Source organism: Juglans microcarpa x Juglans regia, chromosome 4D, assembly GCF_004785595.1.
Source record: "Juglans microcarpa x Juglans regia isolate MS1-56 chromosome 4D, Jm3101_v1.0, whole genome shotgun sequence".
In the NCBI taxonomy this organism is placed as follows: Eukaryota; Viridiplantae; Streptophyta; class Magnoliopsida; order Fagales; family Juglandaceae; genus Juglans; species Juglans microcarpa x Juglans regia.
This window is the reverse complement of record NC_054600.1, coordinates 1,894,035-1,911,485: the sequence shown is the minus strand read 5'-3', so window position 1 is coordinate 1,911,485 and position 17,451 is coordinate 1,894,035. Positions and strand designations below refer to the sequence as shown.

Sequence of the window (17,451 nt, the reverse complement as noted above, 5' to 3'; positions counted from 1 at the left end):
GGATAAAAGGGTTTTTCCTTTCTCTGCTTCTCATCAAGAAATGGTGTTGGTTTGAACCAAAAGGCCTCCTTCTTTGCCAACTTTACAGAATAAGTTTCACGAGTATCGGCATCATGAATCGACAGTTCAACAGGAATCCATGCTTCCAAAGCATTATGGCTAGCCTCATTCATGTTACCTAAAATGTGTTCTTCAAACTCCTTTGAAGGCAAAATCTTAAGGCTATCCCAACGCAAATGATCTGTTGTAAGTCTAATCCTAAATGGCCATGAGTTACTAGTTTCTCTTTTGATACTTCCATCCCTGGCCATTTTCTCTTGTCTGTGAAATGGACCAGAGGTAAAGCAAGAGAAAGAAAGGATCTGCAAGGAATAGGCCAAAACTTGCTAGTTGCTTTATAGTTGGCAATGATTCGTGCTAATGATCCTATACATCGTTTCCTTATTAGATCATTAATGTTAAGGGTTTTACCTCCTAAAGAGTCTCCTTTTCTGTTTTGTCAGTCATACCATTAAGTGCATTTCCTCAGTTTGCTCTTGTCCAGCAATCATATTGGCTGTTACCAATACTATTGACATAATTGTAATTAATTGAAACTTCACAGAATAATATCATAATTAAAAAAAACAATCATGTGGTACATGAAAGCAATAATAAATGCAAATATTCATTCAGTTGCATTTAAATTAAGCGCATTCTCTATATTCATAAATGCTTTAAAGGCGAAGTGTAGACATGGAGCAAGGATATAAATAGACACTTATTTTCTTGGAAAAATTAAAAAGAAAATGATTTGTCTTGCACCTTTAATTAATGTGGCAGTTATTAATTAAGACTTTAAAACCCACAGTTTTAAATTTTCAAATATGTAGATAAAATCATTCATTGAGATTTAATCATCCGTCAATACTGAGAAAAACAAACTAATAATAGCTCATGAAATTAGGGTGTTGCATTCTACTCTAATATATCAATTTTATACTTCAGTATTCCTCCGTCATAAATGAGGACTCGGGATATTATTCTCTTCTTCTTAAAAAAACATTAATTTAATATTTTGCTCGGTAGGTCTTAAATCAGCAGCTGGCGTCTTGAACCTGGTGGACTTGAAAACCATCTTTGGAGTACGCAGCTGCACTAGTATCATAATATTGCTTAAACATACATCTCCTGCTTCATTCATCAGATGTAGCTATAAAAATATTGACTATCTATTCTTCAAAAATCTTCCAATAAACTAAAAGGAACCATAGTATTGATAGGGAAATTAACCAAGATTTTCATTACTTCTATAAAATGCTTCTACTCGTCGCCCACAGGAAATAAGGTTGCCTCATATGGCTGCCAGTCTGCCATTGCAGAGACATAAAGGCCATAGAGCATCCATGACATGGATATCCTCCATATGAAGGAATTTTAAAGGTACAACCTTAATTGGCTAGTTGTGAAGATAGGAATAAGTCTCCAAAATGATAACCAATATGCAATATCCTAAATGATAAATTAGGTAACAAGGTTAAAGGCAGATATACTCTACTTCATACTCAAAGTGGCAATAGTTTTTGAATTCCAACCAACTAAGGCAAGACCAAAGATCCAACAAAATGTCTTTTTCGTACAAAGCTGAGATTTTCCTTCTAATTGATGCATATCTTCTCTTGTCTTTGCAGCTTTAGTTTACACATCTGTAGTTCATTGAGTTGCACCTTCATTTTGTCAACCTCTTTCTTCATTATCTTAATCTCTTCCTTGCGATTCATCCAGCCATTCTCTAAACCTTTAGACACTCTAATAATTGCCTGCGCCTTCCTTCTTCCATAATTTGATCCAGAAGCTGTCATTGACCTAGTCATGTTCACTTGCTCTAAGAGGATGGATTGTGTCATGATTTTCAATGGCAGCCTGTCGTTCTTCATCACATGCTCACGGGCTTCTTGGGATAGTCTATGGTATTCCAGGGATCTACATACACTTAATCTTTCCTCATCTGTTAAGCTAGGGTGTATCTGCACAATTGTTACAAAAGAAATATTCAGATGCAACTTAAAACCAAGTTCTCAGTGACTGATTGAGATGTGAGGTTGCATGTCCTCAAGGTCCATCAATAAATTGCAATATCAGTAGAAAAAATCACCAGTTTTGCAGGGTTAACCTTTGAACTTTGCCAGAGGAGATTGGCAGCCACTGAGCTTTATACTATACAATCAAAACTACATTCCTATTTTACAAAGTTCTGGGTTTTCATACCTTGAGATACATGTCAACGGCTCTGTAAAGGCTGTCATCACAATACCGAGCATCTTTTGGCAATGCTTCTGCAAGTGACTGGAAACTTTTCGCAGAGAGGGTTTCTTCCCTTGCGACCAGTGTAAGATAACCATCCATCAGCCTTCCGACAGCAAATATTTTTGGTGTGGGATTGCTTGAAACCGAAGACACATAAGACTCTACCACCCTGATGATAATGCCCACATCGTAAACACTGTCATTGTCTCCAAAATTCTTAACCAGGAGATCTGGAACACGACATTGCTCCAACAGGAAGCCTATTCTTCTTTCTAGCATATTCAACAATTCAGAATTGATTTTTGCTGTTAGGGCTACCTTGAGTAGGTGTAGTAGAAAATTGCAAGAAACTGAGTTTTCCTCCACAGGAAGCAGCTTAATCAAACATTCAGTTGTAACCCTTTGTAACTGTTTATTCATATGTTTGGAAGTCAATTGGTCCCGTCCAAAAGTGATCCTTGAAAGCCGTTTTGCAGTCCAATGAGCTATACATGATCCTACAAGCTCTGACTTCATCCCTTTACTTTTGATGGCATGAATCACTTCTATAAAATGATCTATTCGAAGGCATGAAACATCTTCAAACCACCAATTATCAAGTCTGTCTTCAAGTTTTGAGTTCTCAGCATTTGCTAGATTATTCAAGCACTCTGCATCATCTTCACCAAGGCTAAATGCTTTTGAATTTGAGCAGGCCTTCCAGGCGATGGCTTCTGAGCACCTTTTCACAATTTCCAGCTCCTTTGCCCAGGCAGAAAAGGATTCACAACTTTTGAAAATCCGAAATGTGTCTTTCCAGGATGTAAGGATTAAAAAGCTTAGAAAAGCATCAGTTTCGGACATGAGATTTCCTGGTTCGAGGTCCTCCTTCATTTCCAAGAAATGTGCAGCACAATATAATGGAGCAATGTTGGTTGCTGTTAAATCAACCTTCCATCCGTAACAAAATTTCACTAGTAATTCAAAAGTTTTGCTTCCTCCTGGAAGATTATCTAGTTGGATTTTGGGGCTTGTGTGTCTCTTGCCATTGCAGTTTCTCTGGAATACCAGTCTATTCAAATATACACTTCTTGAGACCATAGGAAGCTGCTATAAAAAGATTTTTATTTAAATGAAGTTTTAAATAGCCTAAAATTGAATTGATATCTTGAACGATTATCAAAGATAATGAATATTGGCAAAAATATTGGGGTAACTGAATATCTAGTATGATTCTCTTGTATGAATGGTTGATGGGGATCCATCAGCCAACCCCAGTTTAATTGGGATCATAGATACTCAGTTTAGTTTAGGTGTTAAAAAAATTCTAGTCTTGATCTTGTTAAACAACTCAAAAGAGTTAAGATACAGCTTCATAACCAGTTTCCAAAGCAAAAAAGGGAGGTGAATGAATTATTCACATGCCATTTTACAGAATATAAGCAATCATAGGGAAACGTGATTTACTTATATAAACACTAGAATGTTAATGATTCTGTCAGCATCTTTACAGGCTTGCTTTTCAGACCTAATTCTGCAGGCCTGATGATTAATTTTGTGCAGCTGAAACAACTATTTAAATGGGTCAATACATGAAATGGAGTTCTAAGGGTCTCATGTAAGCTTGATATAGGTCACACACACAGATTGATTCTTCACCTTTTGTCAAGAACAGAGTAAATGAGTGCACCTTGTGCAAGAAAAAGGTTGAATCTCCAACTTGTATGATCAGATCACTTGTAAATTTTGTCCGAACAATCCTGCATGAATAATTGGGACTTGTTGCCATAAAAAAAAAACACATGTATGCTTTTTTCCAACTTAAATATCATATATATGTTCTACAAGGACATAATCAACAATCCATATATGTATGTACACAGAGAGGATGAAGGTATTTCTGGGGGTTGAGGTTACCAGTCCTGGTTTCTTCTTTCTATAGCTTCGGCAACCATGCTAAGATTGGCTGGAAAAATGACACATCGGTTAGGCTTCCCACCAGATATTGACTGACAGATTAAATTCTCTCTGTCAAGACTTATCCTTCCCACTGTAGGCTTGTCATGTCCAGGGTTGGCAAACCTGTATTCCATTCTTTGTTTGAAGTTTTCACTGATTCTATCTTTGCTGTTGCTCACTCGGACATGGGCACATAGTCTTGATGTAGTAATTCAGTCATTATATAAACACTGGCACCAGAGTGGCCTCCTTGTAGAGATTGTTGCAATAATTGTTTTGAAATGGGTATGTCATTAAGAAGGTTTGTTGTCTTTTGCAATCTCATGTCATTTTAGGTACAGGTGAAAAAGCGTGGACAGAATAGAGCCAACACCTTGATAATAATATGGTCCATAATCTCATCCACCTGTAGAGAGACATTGAACCACCTTTCACCATCGGTGTAAACTCTCATTAAAAAGGAGAGGGAATGAAAAGAAAGCTTTCAAATAATTGAGAAAAGCCCTGCCAATATATGGAGGCGCTGCCCTTCTAAATTGCATGCAAAACCTGCTGGATCAAGGCTGAAAAACCAACAGAGGAGAGCTCGGGATATGTTATGTCTAATGAAGCCTAACTTTGAAATATGTTAGGTTCGTAGTATTTCAATGTTCTCTTCCTTTGGGTTGTTGTATATCAGACTCACCACATGTATTTCAAGTTGTAATATATCAAAGTTACAATATAGTAATAATTTACAATAAATCAGTGATGTATGCTACATCTAAGACATACTCTAAATGGACTAGGCAATGGTACAGTTAAAGTCCCATTGTAATTCTTTAAAGAATTAGGACTACTCTTTCTTAAGCAATGTGAGATCTCAAACACCATCAACACTTATAAATCAGTATGAGGACGTCGTTGGGCCATTCCATCATAGGTAATATGGCTCAAGTCCTACACATAATGGCTTAGATAGATTTTGATAACATGTGTAAGGCATCAAGGAAATGCCCTGTAGCCACATTTGGACCATACTCCAAAATGACTAGCTAGTAAATGGTATAATTAGAATCCATTGAAATCATTATAAAGAAGAACAACTTTTTACTCTCAAGCAATGCTCGATCTTATACAAAACAAACACTTATTAGTCAGTATGAGATATTACACAAAATTATAAATTATAGTTTACATTACTTGTTTTGGTAAAGTGTGCAAAACTTTTTTTCAAGTCCTTTTGCTAGTTTCATGTTTTTTATATTAGGTTAATTAAATATTTTACTCTTTCAGAAATATACATATATATTTAAAAACTATGTGCTTTTTTATTTTAGCTTTTTTTTTAAATTAATTATTTAATTTTCATTTATGGTTTTTTTTTTTTAATTTTTGGCCCAAAATGTTGGTAGAGAAATATTTTAGTTACGAAAAATTTTCTTGCAAGTAATTCATGCATCAAATTGTGTGCCAATATTAAATGTAAGTCATTCTTTTATTTATTTTTATAATAAAAAAGAATTATATGAGTGTTAGTATACAATTTGGTGCGCCAAACTGATTGCACCTGATAAATTCCAGTTAGTTATTAAAGCTGATCATGCATTTGCACAAATATTTTTATCCAATTGACAGATGAAAAATGCCACATCTATGATATTTGTAAAAGAAAAAAACTTCTTGCAAGCGGATGGCGTAAACGGCTTGCAATCGGCGTAGCCGCGTCAGTGTTTTCATTTTCCTTCTCTCTTCGTGGTATGATCTGTACCTAAATTGTCTTCCATGGCCCTTCCTTCTTCGAAATCTCAACCCCCTCCTCATCCTGCTCCTACCCTTTACACATTCCTAATAATTTCATCCCCAATTAATAACTCCTCTCTCTCTCTCTCTCTGTAATAGCTAGATTTAGGTTTTCTTCGCAGCGCACGTTTGCCTCTGTAATGCCCCATCTACACTCGCTTCAATTACGGAAATCCCAATGTACGGACACTCACAGACCCTAAACATGCCCAATCAGATCTCCTTGGCAGCCGAGGACGACGACGTTTCCGGCGCCGGTCAATCGATAACTCCCTCATTCGCTACAAAGCCCACTCAATTGACGACCCTGCCGGCTCAGTAGGCGGTGTCGTCGATGACGACACTGCTGACGCTATGTACAGTCATGGTGGTAGTGATGGTGGAGCCTCGAAGATGGTGATTCAGCGTCACGACGGCACCAGCAGCTCACGCTCTCATTTCGAGGCCAAGTTTATGTATTCGACTCTGTTACCGCCGATAAAGTTCAGGCAGTATTGCTGCTTCTAGGTGGATGCGAACTATCTTCAGGCCCACAAGCGGAGATGTTGCCTTAGAACCAGAGGGGTGGTGTGATGGAGTACCCTGTAAAGTGCAGTCAACCGCAAAGAGCAGCTTCATTGAATAGGTTCCGGCAGAAGAGAAAAGAGCGATGCTTCGATAAGAAAGATATAGTGTTCGTCAAGAAGTTGCTCTCAGGATGCAGCGTAATAAGGGCCAATTTACTTCTTCCAAAAAGTTTGAAGGAGCTTATAATTCAGGTGCACTCTAGGAGTCAAGGCAAGATGCTGGCTTTTGGACTATTTCTTTGAGTGCAAGTACCTGAGATGGGGAACATCGAAAAGCACCCACAGAGAGAGAGTGAGATGGAACCGTCCACTAACCATCTACTTTCTGTTTTATTTTTTTATTCCACGTAAGACCCCGATTACTTGCCGCTTGCACGCCCCGTTTGTACCCAGCAGAATTGGCCTTTCTCGCCTTTCTCCTAAAGCCAAATCAATCTTTCTCCTAATTAAGCCATTGGCTGCTTAATTTATATGATTTTCCAATTTATATGATTTTCCTCTGTGGAAAGATACGCAAAACGCCTTCAAACAATTCTGCTGGGTACAAACGGGGCGTGCAAGGCAGGCGTAATTAGATGATGACCTCAAAACAGAAACGACTAAAATTAATTAATTATTGAAGAAAATGTAGCTGAGATTTAATTTAGAAATGAGTTGCAATATTGTATTGGCTCCCATGCAAATTGTCACGATCTTTGACTCAGAACATGAATATATAGTTCAGATATAAAAAAATGGAAAATATTATAGACACAAAGGGATTCCACACATTGGTGTAACACATTCATAGTATGCCACGTGTCTCTCTATTTTTTTTCCTTGTTTTTTTTTCTCTTCCCGTGCAAGGCCCCTCCCCTCCTCCCCCTTTCCCTCTCTATCTCGGCCCGTCTCCACAGTTCGCGTCGCCGCCATGGTGGTCGAGGACCACCTCAGGAATGGCCGAATATGCTTCCTAGTTTTCTTCACAATGTCGACTACATAAAATAAAAGGTAGTACTACATATATTTATAGTTTTATTTACACTTTTTTTTACAAGATTTATTTTGTTAATTATTTTTTGAAATTTAAAATTTAAATTTCATAATTTTTAAAGTATCAATAACTGACATGTGAAAAAATAAATTTTTTATAAATTTGTTTCAAATACATTTAAATTTTTCTAAAATAAAAGGTTAGATTAATGGAAAAAATTTAAAGACCTATAGCTCACCTAAGATCAAACAATAAGGACTCGTTTGGCTACCAATGAGATGTGATAAAATATTTTGTTGAAAGTTAATAAAATAAAAATTTATAATAATTTTAACCCAAATAAGATAAGATAATTTTATTTAATTTTAACCCAACCAGCTTAATTGTTAACATTGTGGTACGATGAAGATGCTAGATTGGAGAAAGCAAAAGGGACCGAGAAAGAGAGTAACGGAGGGGTCGGTATCGAGAGAATAAAGAGAGAGAGGGAGGGGCAGCCGCAGAGAAAGATAGGAGAGAAATAGAGAGAGAGAGCGCCTTACCGAGAGAGGGCCAGAGGGCGGCGGAAGCGGTGCGACGGGGCTAGTTGCTGGCCGATATCGACGGCGGCGAGAGCTTCGAGGGAGGAAGAGTGAGAATAATTTCAGACTTGTTAGGCGTAAGGTTGACAGAGAAGGGAAACGGAAATCACTGGAGGGGCATCGTTGTGCGACATAGACTTACCGAGAGAGAAGACGCGACGGATCTGGGGTGTCTGAACTACGGTGGGGGACTAATGGGCCTCCTCTGTGCGTGATGGTGGAACACTGAAGTGTGAGAGGGAATTCGGTATCGTTAACAGAGAAACACAACGGCAAAAGGGAAAGGAGAGGGATTTCGGCGTGAGCTTACTGGAAAGGTGCGATGGTGAAGGGAGTGACCGGTCGGCTGTTTCTGCGTGTCTTCCGGCGAGGTGGCTTGGCTGGAAAAATCTGTGATGTCTCGGTTTGAGGAAGGAAAGGATACGGTGCTATGAAAGTGAGTTGTTGTGTTTTGAAATCGCAGAGGGAGAAGAGGGTGTTCGACGTGTTCCATTTGGAGTCAAACAATGGCCGCCGTAAGCCAACAATTCGGTCATATTACCCTAGAAGAGAGGGAGTCGAACAATGGCTGCCGTATGTTGCAGGATTTCTCGTCCAGTTCCAAGCAATTTGACATGGGTCACGCCTATTTCTGCGAATCCTGTTGGCATTTGTGGCGGCTGAGTTGAAACAAAGAAGCCCATGATGAAACACTACAACGCCATCCTGCCTTTGTTAGACAAATGCAAAACCATGACTGAGTTGAGACAACTACATGGGCTGATGATCACTACATCAGTAATAAAATATGTGATACCCCTGAGCAGGCTTATTGATTTTTGCGCGAATCCCAAAGCTGGAGACCTCGATTATGCAGAGTCAGTTTTTAGCCAAATTGAAGTGCCTAGTGCATACATTTGGAACTCCATGATCAAAGCTTACTCAAACAGCAACAACCCAGATGAGGCTGTGCATATGTATAGAGAAATGCAGCGAAGAGGTTACTCACCGGACCATTTTACGTTCCCTTTTGTGCTCAAAGCATGTTCAGTAGTTACGAATCCACATCACGGGAAATGCATTCATTGTCGAATTTTGAAAACTGGGTTTGAATTGGATGTGTATGCGTCCTGTGGTTTATTAAATATGTATGTATCCTGTGCAGATATGGTAGCAGGATTGAAAGTGTTTGATGCTATTCCTAAGTGGAATGTGGTGGCTTGGACTAGTTTGATTTCTGGGTATGTTAATAACGGTTGGCCAAGGAAGGCAATAGAGTTGTATAAAGACATGGAGTTTTGGGGTGTAGAGCCTAATGAAATAACATTGGTTAATGTATTAGTTGCATGCTCTCATAGTAGAGATATAGATTCTGGAAAAGGGGTTCACAGTCGTGTCTGCCAACTGGGATATGATCCCTTTGAATCAGACTCGAATTTCAACGTGATACTTGCAACTGCCATTATAGATATGTATGCAAAATGTGGTAGCTTGGGATACGCAAGGAAGCTGTTCAACAGAATGCCTCAAAAAAGCTTGGTTGCGTGGAATTCCATGGTTGGTGCTTATAATCAGTATGGCAGGGTTGAGGAGGCACTAGGTCTGTTTCGAGACATGATGATTGGTGGGTTTCAGCCGGACACAGCTACTTGTTTGGGCGTCATTGGTGTCTGTGCTCATTTGGGGGCTTTGGCATTGGGACAAAATATTCATTCATTTGTATTGAAGACCAACATCGTCAAGGATATTGCCGTTGGAACTGCCCTGTTGGACATGTATGCCAAAGTTGGAGATGCAAGAAGTTCGCATAAGATCTTTTGTGAATTGCAAAAGAAAGACGCGATTGCATGGACGAGCATGATAATTGGTTTAGCTATGCACGGGCATGCAGAGGAAGCTCTAAGTACTTTCAAGAGAATGCAAGAGGATCCTAATGTAATCCCTGACGAGATCACATACATTGGGGTTCTATCTGCATGTAGCCATCTTGGGTTGGTAGAAGAAGGTCAGAGACACTTCACTTCAATAGCAGATGATTACAGCATAGAGCCAACAGTAGAGCACTATGGTTGCATGGTTGATCTCTTGAGCCGAGCAGGCCACTTCGAAAAGGCAGAGAGGTTAGTGAAGAAAATGCCAACCCAACCAAATATTGCCATATGGGGTGCTCTTTTAAATGGTTGTGAGATTCATGGAAATGTGAATCTAGCTGATCAATTGAGAAGCCGTATAACAGAGCTGGAACCTCAGGGTAGCGGAGTTTATGTTCTTCTTTCCAATATATATGCTAGGGTTGGTAAATGGCAAGAAGCAAAGCTGGCTAGAGAGCTGATGGCACATAGAAGGATAGCTAAAACTCGGGGCACAGTGCAATTGAATTGAAACTGTTGTACTCTTAATTACTTTTGCAAGTTTACTTCAAAAGGATTTTGGGTTTATTTTTTGTTCAATCCTGCTCCTTTCCAAGGAATTTAGAAAAGTTATTCATGAAGATTGACGAAACTTTAAATTATCCAAGCAGCTGTAATTATAACAATCCATCGCAAAGTATTCTACTTTATGTAACAGATCCCAAGTCTGTCAATAAGCAAATTGACAACAAATCATTCAAGCTCCATCCGAAAAAGAAGAAAACGGAGCGGGAAATCCTTCCTCTCTCTCTCTCTCTCTCTCTCTCTCTCTCTGATCTCGTGCATCCTCACTCTCAGGGGAAAAAGGACTAGATATAATTTCCTGCTTACAGGGGAAAAAAGCAGTATGTTCACTCCCCATTAAATTGGGAGATTAATAACAAGCACTATAAATTCTTGAACCATTGGCAACAAAATTAAGAAACATGACATGGTTAGAAAAATGTTCAAAATACGAACTCTGCTAATTGTAAATAGTGACGATTCTACAAAGATCATGTACGTAACCACCCTAACTCCCATAAGCCGCAAACTCAGGTAGAAGTACGCATGCCCATCACCAAAAAAATTAATTTGGCAATCGGTTCATCTCTTGTCTCCAAGAACTTTGCAGGCATTTTAGCAGTCAGTTGGTGATTAGTTTCATTTCAATTTTTTTAATAAGTGATTAGTTTCATTTCAACTACTAAGCTTGAATTAGTTGTGAATTAATTGTGTTTTATTCTACATAAAACTCACACGCTACAAACATGGTGAATTAATTGTGTATTATTATACCACAATGCTTTTGAGAATGAGTCTACCATCTTATTAGTATTGTGTTTTATTCTACACTGATCAGATTATTTCAGGCAATTATTTATTTCATGCTGGGAAAAATGAAACTTAAACAAATAATTAAACTTCAATAACTTAAACAATACGTAAATTAATTCACATCAAATACAAACAAATTTTCTTTATATAACACTTTTAGAGGTCTTGCAAAAACCCAACTCATGGGATTGAACAAACAACAGTCTTTAACTTATTACAGTGATGCCCATTTACTTATTTCCTAATTCACTATCTCGGCAACCGAACACACAGAGAAAAGAGATAAGAAACATACGAAAACATTTATCAAGGTAGGAATCTTGAACGATGGGTCGACCGAGGCAGATGGGGCAAAGGTTCAAATCCCCTGTAGAGCAAGAGCTGCCCTTGTCGTTGTCGCTGTTCATTGTGCTTTTTGTCTCAAAGCTCATCGGTGAGTTTTAAGTCATGCTCGTGACTCAAATGCTTGATTTCTGTATGTATTTCAGTTCCGTCTCCTTCTGATTTGGTCTTTTTGACAATATATGGTAATAAGTCAATAGATTTATCACGGTGATCTTCTTTAGAGTTCGGCACAAACTTTTTGTCTCTTTCTTCTTCCCTTGTAGCACAATGAAGGTGAGCAACAAAATCGTGGCTTGAGCAACTGTAGAGCCAGTAGTTCGTGTCGACCGTCTTATCACATATATGGCACAGTACTCTACATTTGGATTGGTCAGCTGGAAGAGAGTAGGTGAGATTGAGAGTATGCTTGTGCCTTATTACTTTGACGATTGATGGTGAATGGGCACAACTGAGGTGGGCAACAAATGAACAAGTGGCACAAAAGTAAAATGTGTTCTCGATTTTATTCCCACAAGCATCGCAAGTGAGGGAGATCAGAAATCTTTGCACAAGGGTCAATGGATGGTTGTGAATTTCAACTTGTATGGTTGATGATTGTATAATCAATGGTAAAGATGTACATTTTGAGTGGATCATATACGAACAGGTGGAACAAAAGTAAGGCATGCTATTGCCTTTCTTCAAACAATAATCACACGTGAACGGCAATAATTTCTGCATAAGGTTCAATGGGTGGTCATGATTTTCAGCTTTTTTGGTGAGTGGTAGAAATGCACATTCAGGACAAAGATATAACGACTCGTGACAATGAGGACACTTATATTTAAACTCGAACATATAGGAGTTGCAATTAGCGCATGGTTCCAAATCATTTAGTTCGAGGAGAAGAAGATGTTTGGGATGTGAGGGGTGCTGCAACTCATGGGGAAATTCAGCACATGATTTATGTATGTAGAAACCGCACTCTTTGCATCCGTAATGATCAGAATCGGTTGCTAATTTTTCCCAACATATTTTACAGCGATTATATTCCACTTCGTTGAAGAGGACTAACGTCAAGGGATGATGGTGGCTGAAATGTTGAATCTCCATTGCTCCCTGGCCTCTCTATAGTCTACATTACACACAACTAATAAATAATCTAAACGAGAGAAATCCTTTAAATAAGTCATGACGGCAGACCTACATGCATGATGTTGTTATACCTTTGTTTACTTTTTTTTTTTTTTTCCTTTCAAATTGTTCTTACCTTAAAATTGGGATCAGATTTTCGGATTTGATGAATGTAGTTTGAACCTTTGATCAACTCCTTCCAAAACGTATAGACCCGATGGATGGTTTGTTCTCTAGTCGTACTCTCGAGATCTTGCTGTCTTCCTCCGCACTAAAATCCAATCCAAATAGAAAACAAAGGGACATACAACTTCTAATTATAAAAAGAGGAAGCTGGGGGGCGAGTAATTACCAAAACTTGAATGAAAATAAGCACATATAAATAAAAAGCCCGTAACAACAATCGATACTCACCACAGTAAATGTAAGCTGCTTCCTAGTTCAGCCCCACTTTAGCATTCATCTATATGATTTGTAAAATAAAGGCTCATAATGATTCAAATGAATGATGATATATATAATATGTATATATGTGTGTGTGTGGGCGCGCACATGTGTGTGTACGCGTTGATAAATAATATAATAAAGAGTAATGTTAGAAATAATCATGAGTTTTGTAAATTCTATACACTTATTTTGAAAAAGAGTAATGTCTATCATCAAAAAATTAATTTTTTTTATATGAGTGTTTCAAAAGGAGCACGCAGTGGCGTAGCTCTTGCACACTTTATAACTGTAAATATCATTTCTTTATGAGTCCACGAAGTATCATTTGTTGTCTTATTGGCCACGTATAGTCTATATATAGGAATAAGAATCCGACATTTGGAAAAAGTTTTGTATACAGGAAATATGTCTTCTGATTTTTTTTTTCATACTTTCCTTTCGATGGGATTAACCAAAGCACTAAAGATGCTTCTGGAGTAAGGCCTTTTTTTTTTTTCACTCTTTTGTCTCATGGAAGAAAAGAATGGAAGTGCTCGATTATATATGCCTTATAAAATATTGTATGTGATATGCATGTGTTGATGATACTTAGCGTCAGCAAATTGTAAAGTAGATGCCTTAAAACATAAAAGAGTTAGTAGCCAAGATGTGGATATTACCGGCCACCTCTCTCTTGATATGACTTGTTGTAATACATGAAAGTTATTATATAGTAATAATTTATAAAGTCTATAAGAAATTTTGACCAATTAGAATATTGTGTAGTTTTGTTACTTATTATCCCACACATCACACTTTTTTTTATATATATTTTTAATTTTTTTTGTTTTATTTTTCTTAAACTAATTGAATTATTTTACTCATCATCCATACACCACACACTTGATAAGATAAAAAAAAAAAATGTAGTGTGTAGAGATAAATAGAATTCTTCTAATCGATATTAATAGTCAAAATGTAACGCTTCAAGGGAGTTCCAAGTTACATATGAACAATATTTCAAAAATACTAGTAAATGATACAATTGAAGATTCATTGGAATCATTATAAAGAGTAAGAACTACGTACTTACTCACAAACAATGTGAGACTCTAAACTCCACCTGCATTTATCATTCAGATTGAGATATCACAATCATCTATACTAGTTTAAACTTTCAATGTCCTCGTCGGACGATTCCATTATAGGTGGCATGGCTCAAATTTCAAAATTATGGCTGAGATAAACTTTGATATCATTTGTAGTGCCTCAAGTAAAAACTTAAGCCACATCTAACCATATTCCAAACGAGAAATTCTATTTGCAGTCCACATTTAGAGACTGCATGTGCAAGCCCTTCATTAAATGAAAAAAAAGTATCATTTTGATAAGGATATTATTGTAATTTTGAAAAAATTCAAAGACAAAATTAACTAGACTTGCAATACAGTCCCTATTTGAGGACGGTACGTAACATTGCTCATTTCAAAAGGGTTGGTCAATAATACAATTAGAACTCCATTAAAATCATTATAAAGAATAATAAGTTCTTACTCACAAGCAATGTATAGTCACATATACCACATACACTCATCAATAGTATCGGCTGGATGATGGAGGAATTACTTTGGAGCCCGGACATGATGAAGTATCAAAGGATGACTGTGAGACTTTCTTAATCCAAAATAGATAGTTGTCATAATTCATGAGCTTAAAGAGTAATTAAGTGATGAATATTATCAAAGGATTTCGTCACACTTTCATCGCAATGAAGAAAAGAATGAAACTGCATGCGCATGCACGTTTAGGAATGGAAGAATTAATATATTAGGCACATGTTGATCATGATACTTGGCGTCCTGCCCAAGTTGTAAATTGGGACCGTTAAAGCATAAAATTACTTTGATAGCCAATATCTGATTAATGATATTGTTTGCAATGAATTATAAATTCTCTAAAGACCATAAATGCTAGTACTCCTACAAAAGATTACAAAAATACTATCAACCTATCAGAATATGCCACGATATTAAAAATATTGTTTATGTAAATATATATTAATTTTTAATGGTATGTTATCCATATGATATATTGAAAGTACCATGCGTCCGTAATCCGTGATAACTTGCTAGTCCATGCAAACAAATTTCTATTCAACAAGAGAGTAGTTGGCAAAAATCCACGAAGCATCGTCTGTGTAGGAATAAAAATCCAGATCGATCGACATCTGGAAAAGCTGGTGTAAATAGGAACTATAATATGTTCTGTTTTTTAATCCTTTTCCTTAATTAGATGGAATTAACCAAAACACTTAAAGATTAATTCTTCAAGTAAAGCCAACCTTGAATCAATGGCTTTTTTTCGCACTTTCATCTCTAGCAAGATACGAATGGAAATGGAATTAATGTACGATTATAGATGCAAGAAAAGAATGATCGTACGATTCCATTATTTTCTTAGTTGATGTGAAAGTGTGATAAAAACCTTTTCTTCAAACCTGGCTTACTCCAAGAATCTGCATGTGTTGATGATACTTGGCGTGTCTAAATTGTAAAGTAGGAATGGTGAAGCATAAAACTTTGATAGCCAAGATCTAGACCAATAAAAAGAATTATTAAAATGGAAAATGATTTACACACATGGCTTGGATAGAACTAGGAAACCACGCCACAGGTATGAAATTGGCATAGAGCCACGCTGCATTAAAGGAGGTCTGATAGTAGATGCAGGAGGGAAGGCATAGACTCAATGGAGGAAAATACTATCTTATGCCTTTTACAGACTATAGTATAAATAGCCGATTTCAGGTACCAAAAATCTCTTTGATCCCTAAACTCCCTAATTTATTTGCAACCCTCTAAGAATATTTACTAACTTTGACATTGGAGGTTATTCGGCCCCTAGGCCGAACTCTTAGAGCCGCAGTCTTTTCTACATTTTGCAAGCCCATTTTCGAAAACCTGTGTTGTCGAAGCTTGGCCCAAAGTTGTGCAAAATACAACATTAACAGTGGCGTCGTTTGTGGGATGTAAAAGGTTTTGCCTGTCTTTCGTATACCCGAGACAACCCATTCCTGGCAACTTAAAGATTCGTTGAAGTTATCCGAGACATGGAAACAGGCCAGACAGAGAGCCAGACATTCAGGAATGGGAAGGTCATGATGGGAGAAGTCCATGCACACATGGATGAAGCACAACAAGCAACAGAGGATACCGGCGCTCTACTCTCTGATCGCGCGGAGGTTATAAGCGAAGTTCGAGACTAGCAGGAGCTCCGGATTGCCAAGCCAATAAAACCACTGGAGCTTGTTACCCTCCACCCAGATCGACCAAAAGCTACAGTGACAATTAGTAGCAAAATGATGTCCGAAGCTAGAGACGCCATGCGACGGTTCCTAGTTGAACATCTAGATGTATTCACATGGAACCATGGGGACATGCCTGAGATAGCTCCTAAAATCATACATTACAGCTTGAGTGTGGATCCAAAAGCCAAAGGGATACGACAGAAGCGCTGAAGATTTAGTGCCAAAAAGAATGTTGCCATAGCCGAAGAGGTAGACTGATTGCTAAGGGTGAGGTTCATCCGAGAAGCTCACTATTCGGAATGGTTGTCTAATGTAGTGCTAGTGAAGAAGTCGAGCGGCAAATGGAGAATGTGCGTCAACTTCACTGACCTCAGCAAAGCTTGCCCGAAGGACAGCTTCCACTTCCTCGCATCGACCTCATTATAGAATCGACAGCGGGTCATTGCATGCTTAGCTTCATGAATGCCTAATCGGGGTATAACCAAATCCGTATCAACATGAGGATAAGGAGAAAACTTCATTCATCATAGACCGAGGTTTGTACTGCTACAAGGCAATGCCCTTCGTCCTCCAGAATGCAGGGGCCACCTACCAATGATTGGTCAACCGTATGTTCAAAAATCAAATAGGAAGAAATATGGAAGTCTACGTAGAAGACCTGTTAGTCAAGAGTAGGACCTTAGAACAACATTTGAACGACTTAAGAGAAGCTTTTGTGATACTGCGACAGTATCAAATGAAGCTAAATCCGGCAAAGTGCGCCTTCAGTGTCGGGTCGGGAAAATTTCTGGGATTCATGGTGTCCAAATGAGGTATTAAAGTCAATCCTGAGAAGGTATTAAAGTCAATCTTGCGAAGACATGGGACGACGAGTGCGACTAGGCATTCGAAGCCTTAATAAGTATCTCACGAGCCCGCTGCTCTTTAG

The 17,451-nt window shown here is 38.0% G+C and overlaps 3 protein-coding genes and 1 pseudogene across 6 annotated transcripts; 2 read left to right on the top strand and 2 right to left on the bottom strand.

The window, feature by feature from the left end:
* Positions 1–1,457: 1,457 nt before the first annotated feature.
* On the bottom strand, positions 1,458–4,794 carry LOC121259498 (root phototropism protein 3-like). Its single transcript, XM_041161103.1, has 5 exons — positions 4,481–4,794; positions 4,183–4,432; positions 3,956–4,025; positions 2,248–3,372; positions 1,458–2,006 (listed from the first exon to the last, which is right to left on the bottom strand). The coding sequence occupies exons 2-5, from the start codon at positions 4,356–4,358 to the stop codon at positions 1,638–1,640; spliced, it is 1,740 nt and encodes a 579-aa protein (XP_041017037.1). The 5' UTR covers positions 4,359–4,432; positions 4,481–4,794; the 3' UTR covers positions 1,458–1,637.
* Positions 4,795–6,147: 1,353 nt separating this feature from the next.
* LOC121259496 lies at positions 6,148–6,967 on the top strand (annotated as a pseudogene).
* Positions 6,968–7,974: 1,007 nt separating this feature from the next.
* On the top strand, positions 7,975–10,672 carry LOC121259493 (putative pentatricopeptide repeat-containing protein At3g05240). Of its 2 annotated transcripts, XM_041161099.1 has the most exons (2): positions 7,975–9,105; positions 9,271–10,672. In XM_041161099.1, the coding sequence occupies exons 1-2, from the start codon at positions 8,808–8,810 to the stop codon at positions 10,485–10,487; spliced, it is 1,515 nt and encodes a 504-aa protein (XP_041017033.1). In that variant the 5' UTR covers positions 7,975–8,807; the 3' UTR covers positions 10,488–10,672. The 2 variants fall into 2 exon arrangements, with proteins under 2 accessions (XP_041017033.1, XP_041017032.1); XM_041161098.1 differs by having other exon boundaries at positions 7,975–10,672.
* Positions 10,673–10,772: 100 nt separating this feature from the next.
* LOC121259495 lies at positions 10,773–15,580 on the bottom strand. Of its 3 annotated transcripts, none has more exons than XR_005939596.1 (3): positions 12,927–13,173; positions 11,628–12,791; positions 10,773–10,806 (listed from the first exon to the last, which is right to left on the bottom strand). XR_005939596.1 is itself a non-coding variant. In XM_041161101.1 (3 exons), exon 3 carries the CDS (start codon positions 12,767–12,769, stop codon positions 11,753–11,755), a length of 1,017 nt encoding a protein of 338 aa, XP_041017035.1. In that variant the 5' UTR covers positions 12,770–12,791; positions 12,927–13,061; positions 15,520–15,580; the 3' UTR covers positions 11,567–11,752. The 3 variants fall into 3 exon arrangements, 2 of the variants coding, with proteins under 2 accessions (XP_041017035.1, XP_041017036.1); XM_041161101.1 differs by lacking the exon at positions 10,773–10,806 and adding an exon at positions 15,520–15,580 and having other exon boundaries at positions 11,567–12,791; positions 12,927–13,061; XM_041161102.1 differs by lacking the exon at positions 10,773–10,806 and adding an exon at positions 13,205–13,299 and having other exon boundaries at positions 11,567–12,791; positions 12,927–13,061.
* Between the last annotated feature and the right edge of the window lie 1,871 nt (positions 15,581–17,451).

Excerpts from the sequence above, each read along its gene's own strand:
- LOC121259498 (XM_041161103.1), bottom strand. The coding sequence starts at position 4,358 with ATGGAATACAGGTTTGCCAACCCTGGACATGACAAGCCTACAGTGGGA. Across the intron at positions 4,026-4,182 it reads GAAAGAAGAAACCAGGACTG|GATTGTTCGGACAAAATTTA; the intron begins GTAACCTCAACC and ends TTATTCATGCAG. Across the intron at positions 2,007-2,247 it reads CCGTTGACATGTATCTCAAG|ATACACCCTAGCTTAACAGA; the intron begins GTATGAAAACCC and ends ACAATTGTGCAG.
- LOC121259493 (XM_041161098.1), top strand. The coding sequence starts at position 8,808 with ATGATGAAACACTACAACGCCATCCTGCCTTTGTTAGACAAATGCAAA.
- LOC121259495 (XM_041161101.1), bottom strand. The coding sequence starts at position 12,769 with ATGGAGATTCAACATTTCAGCCACCATCATCCCTTGACGTTAGTCCTC.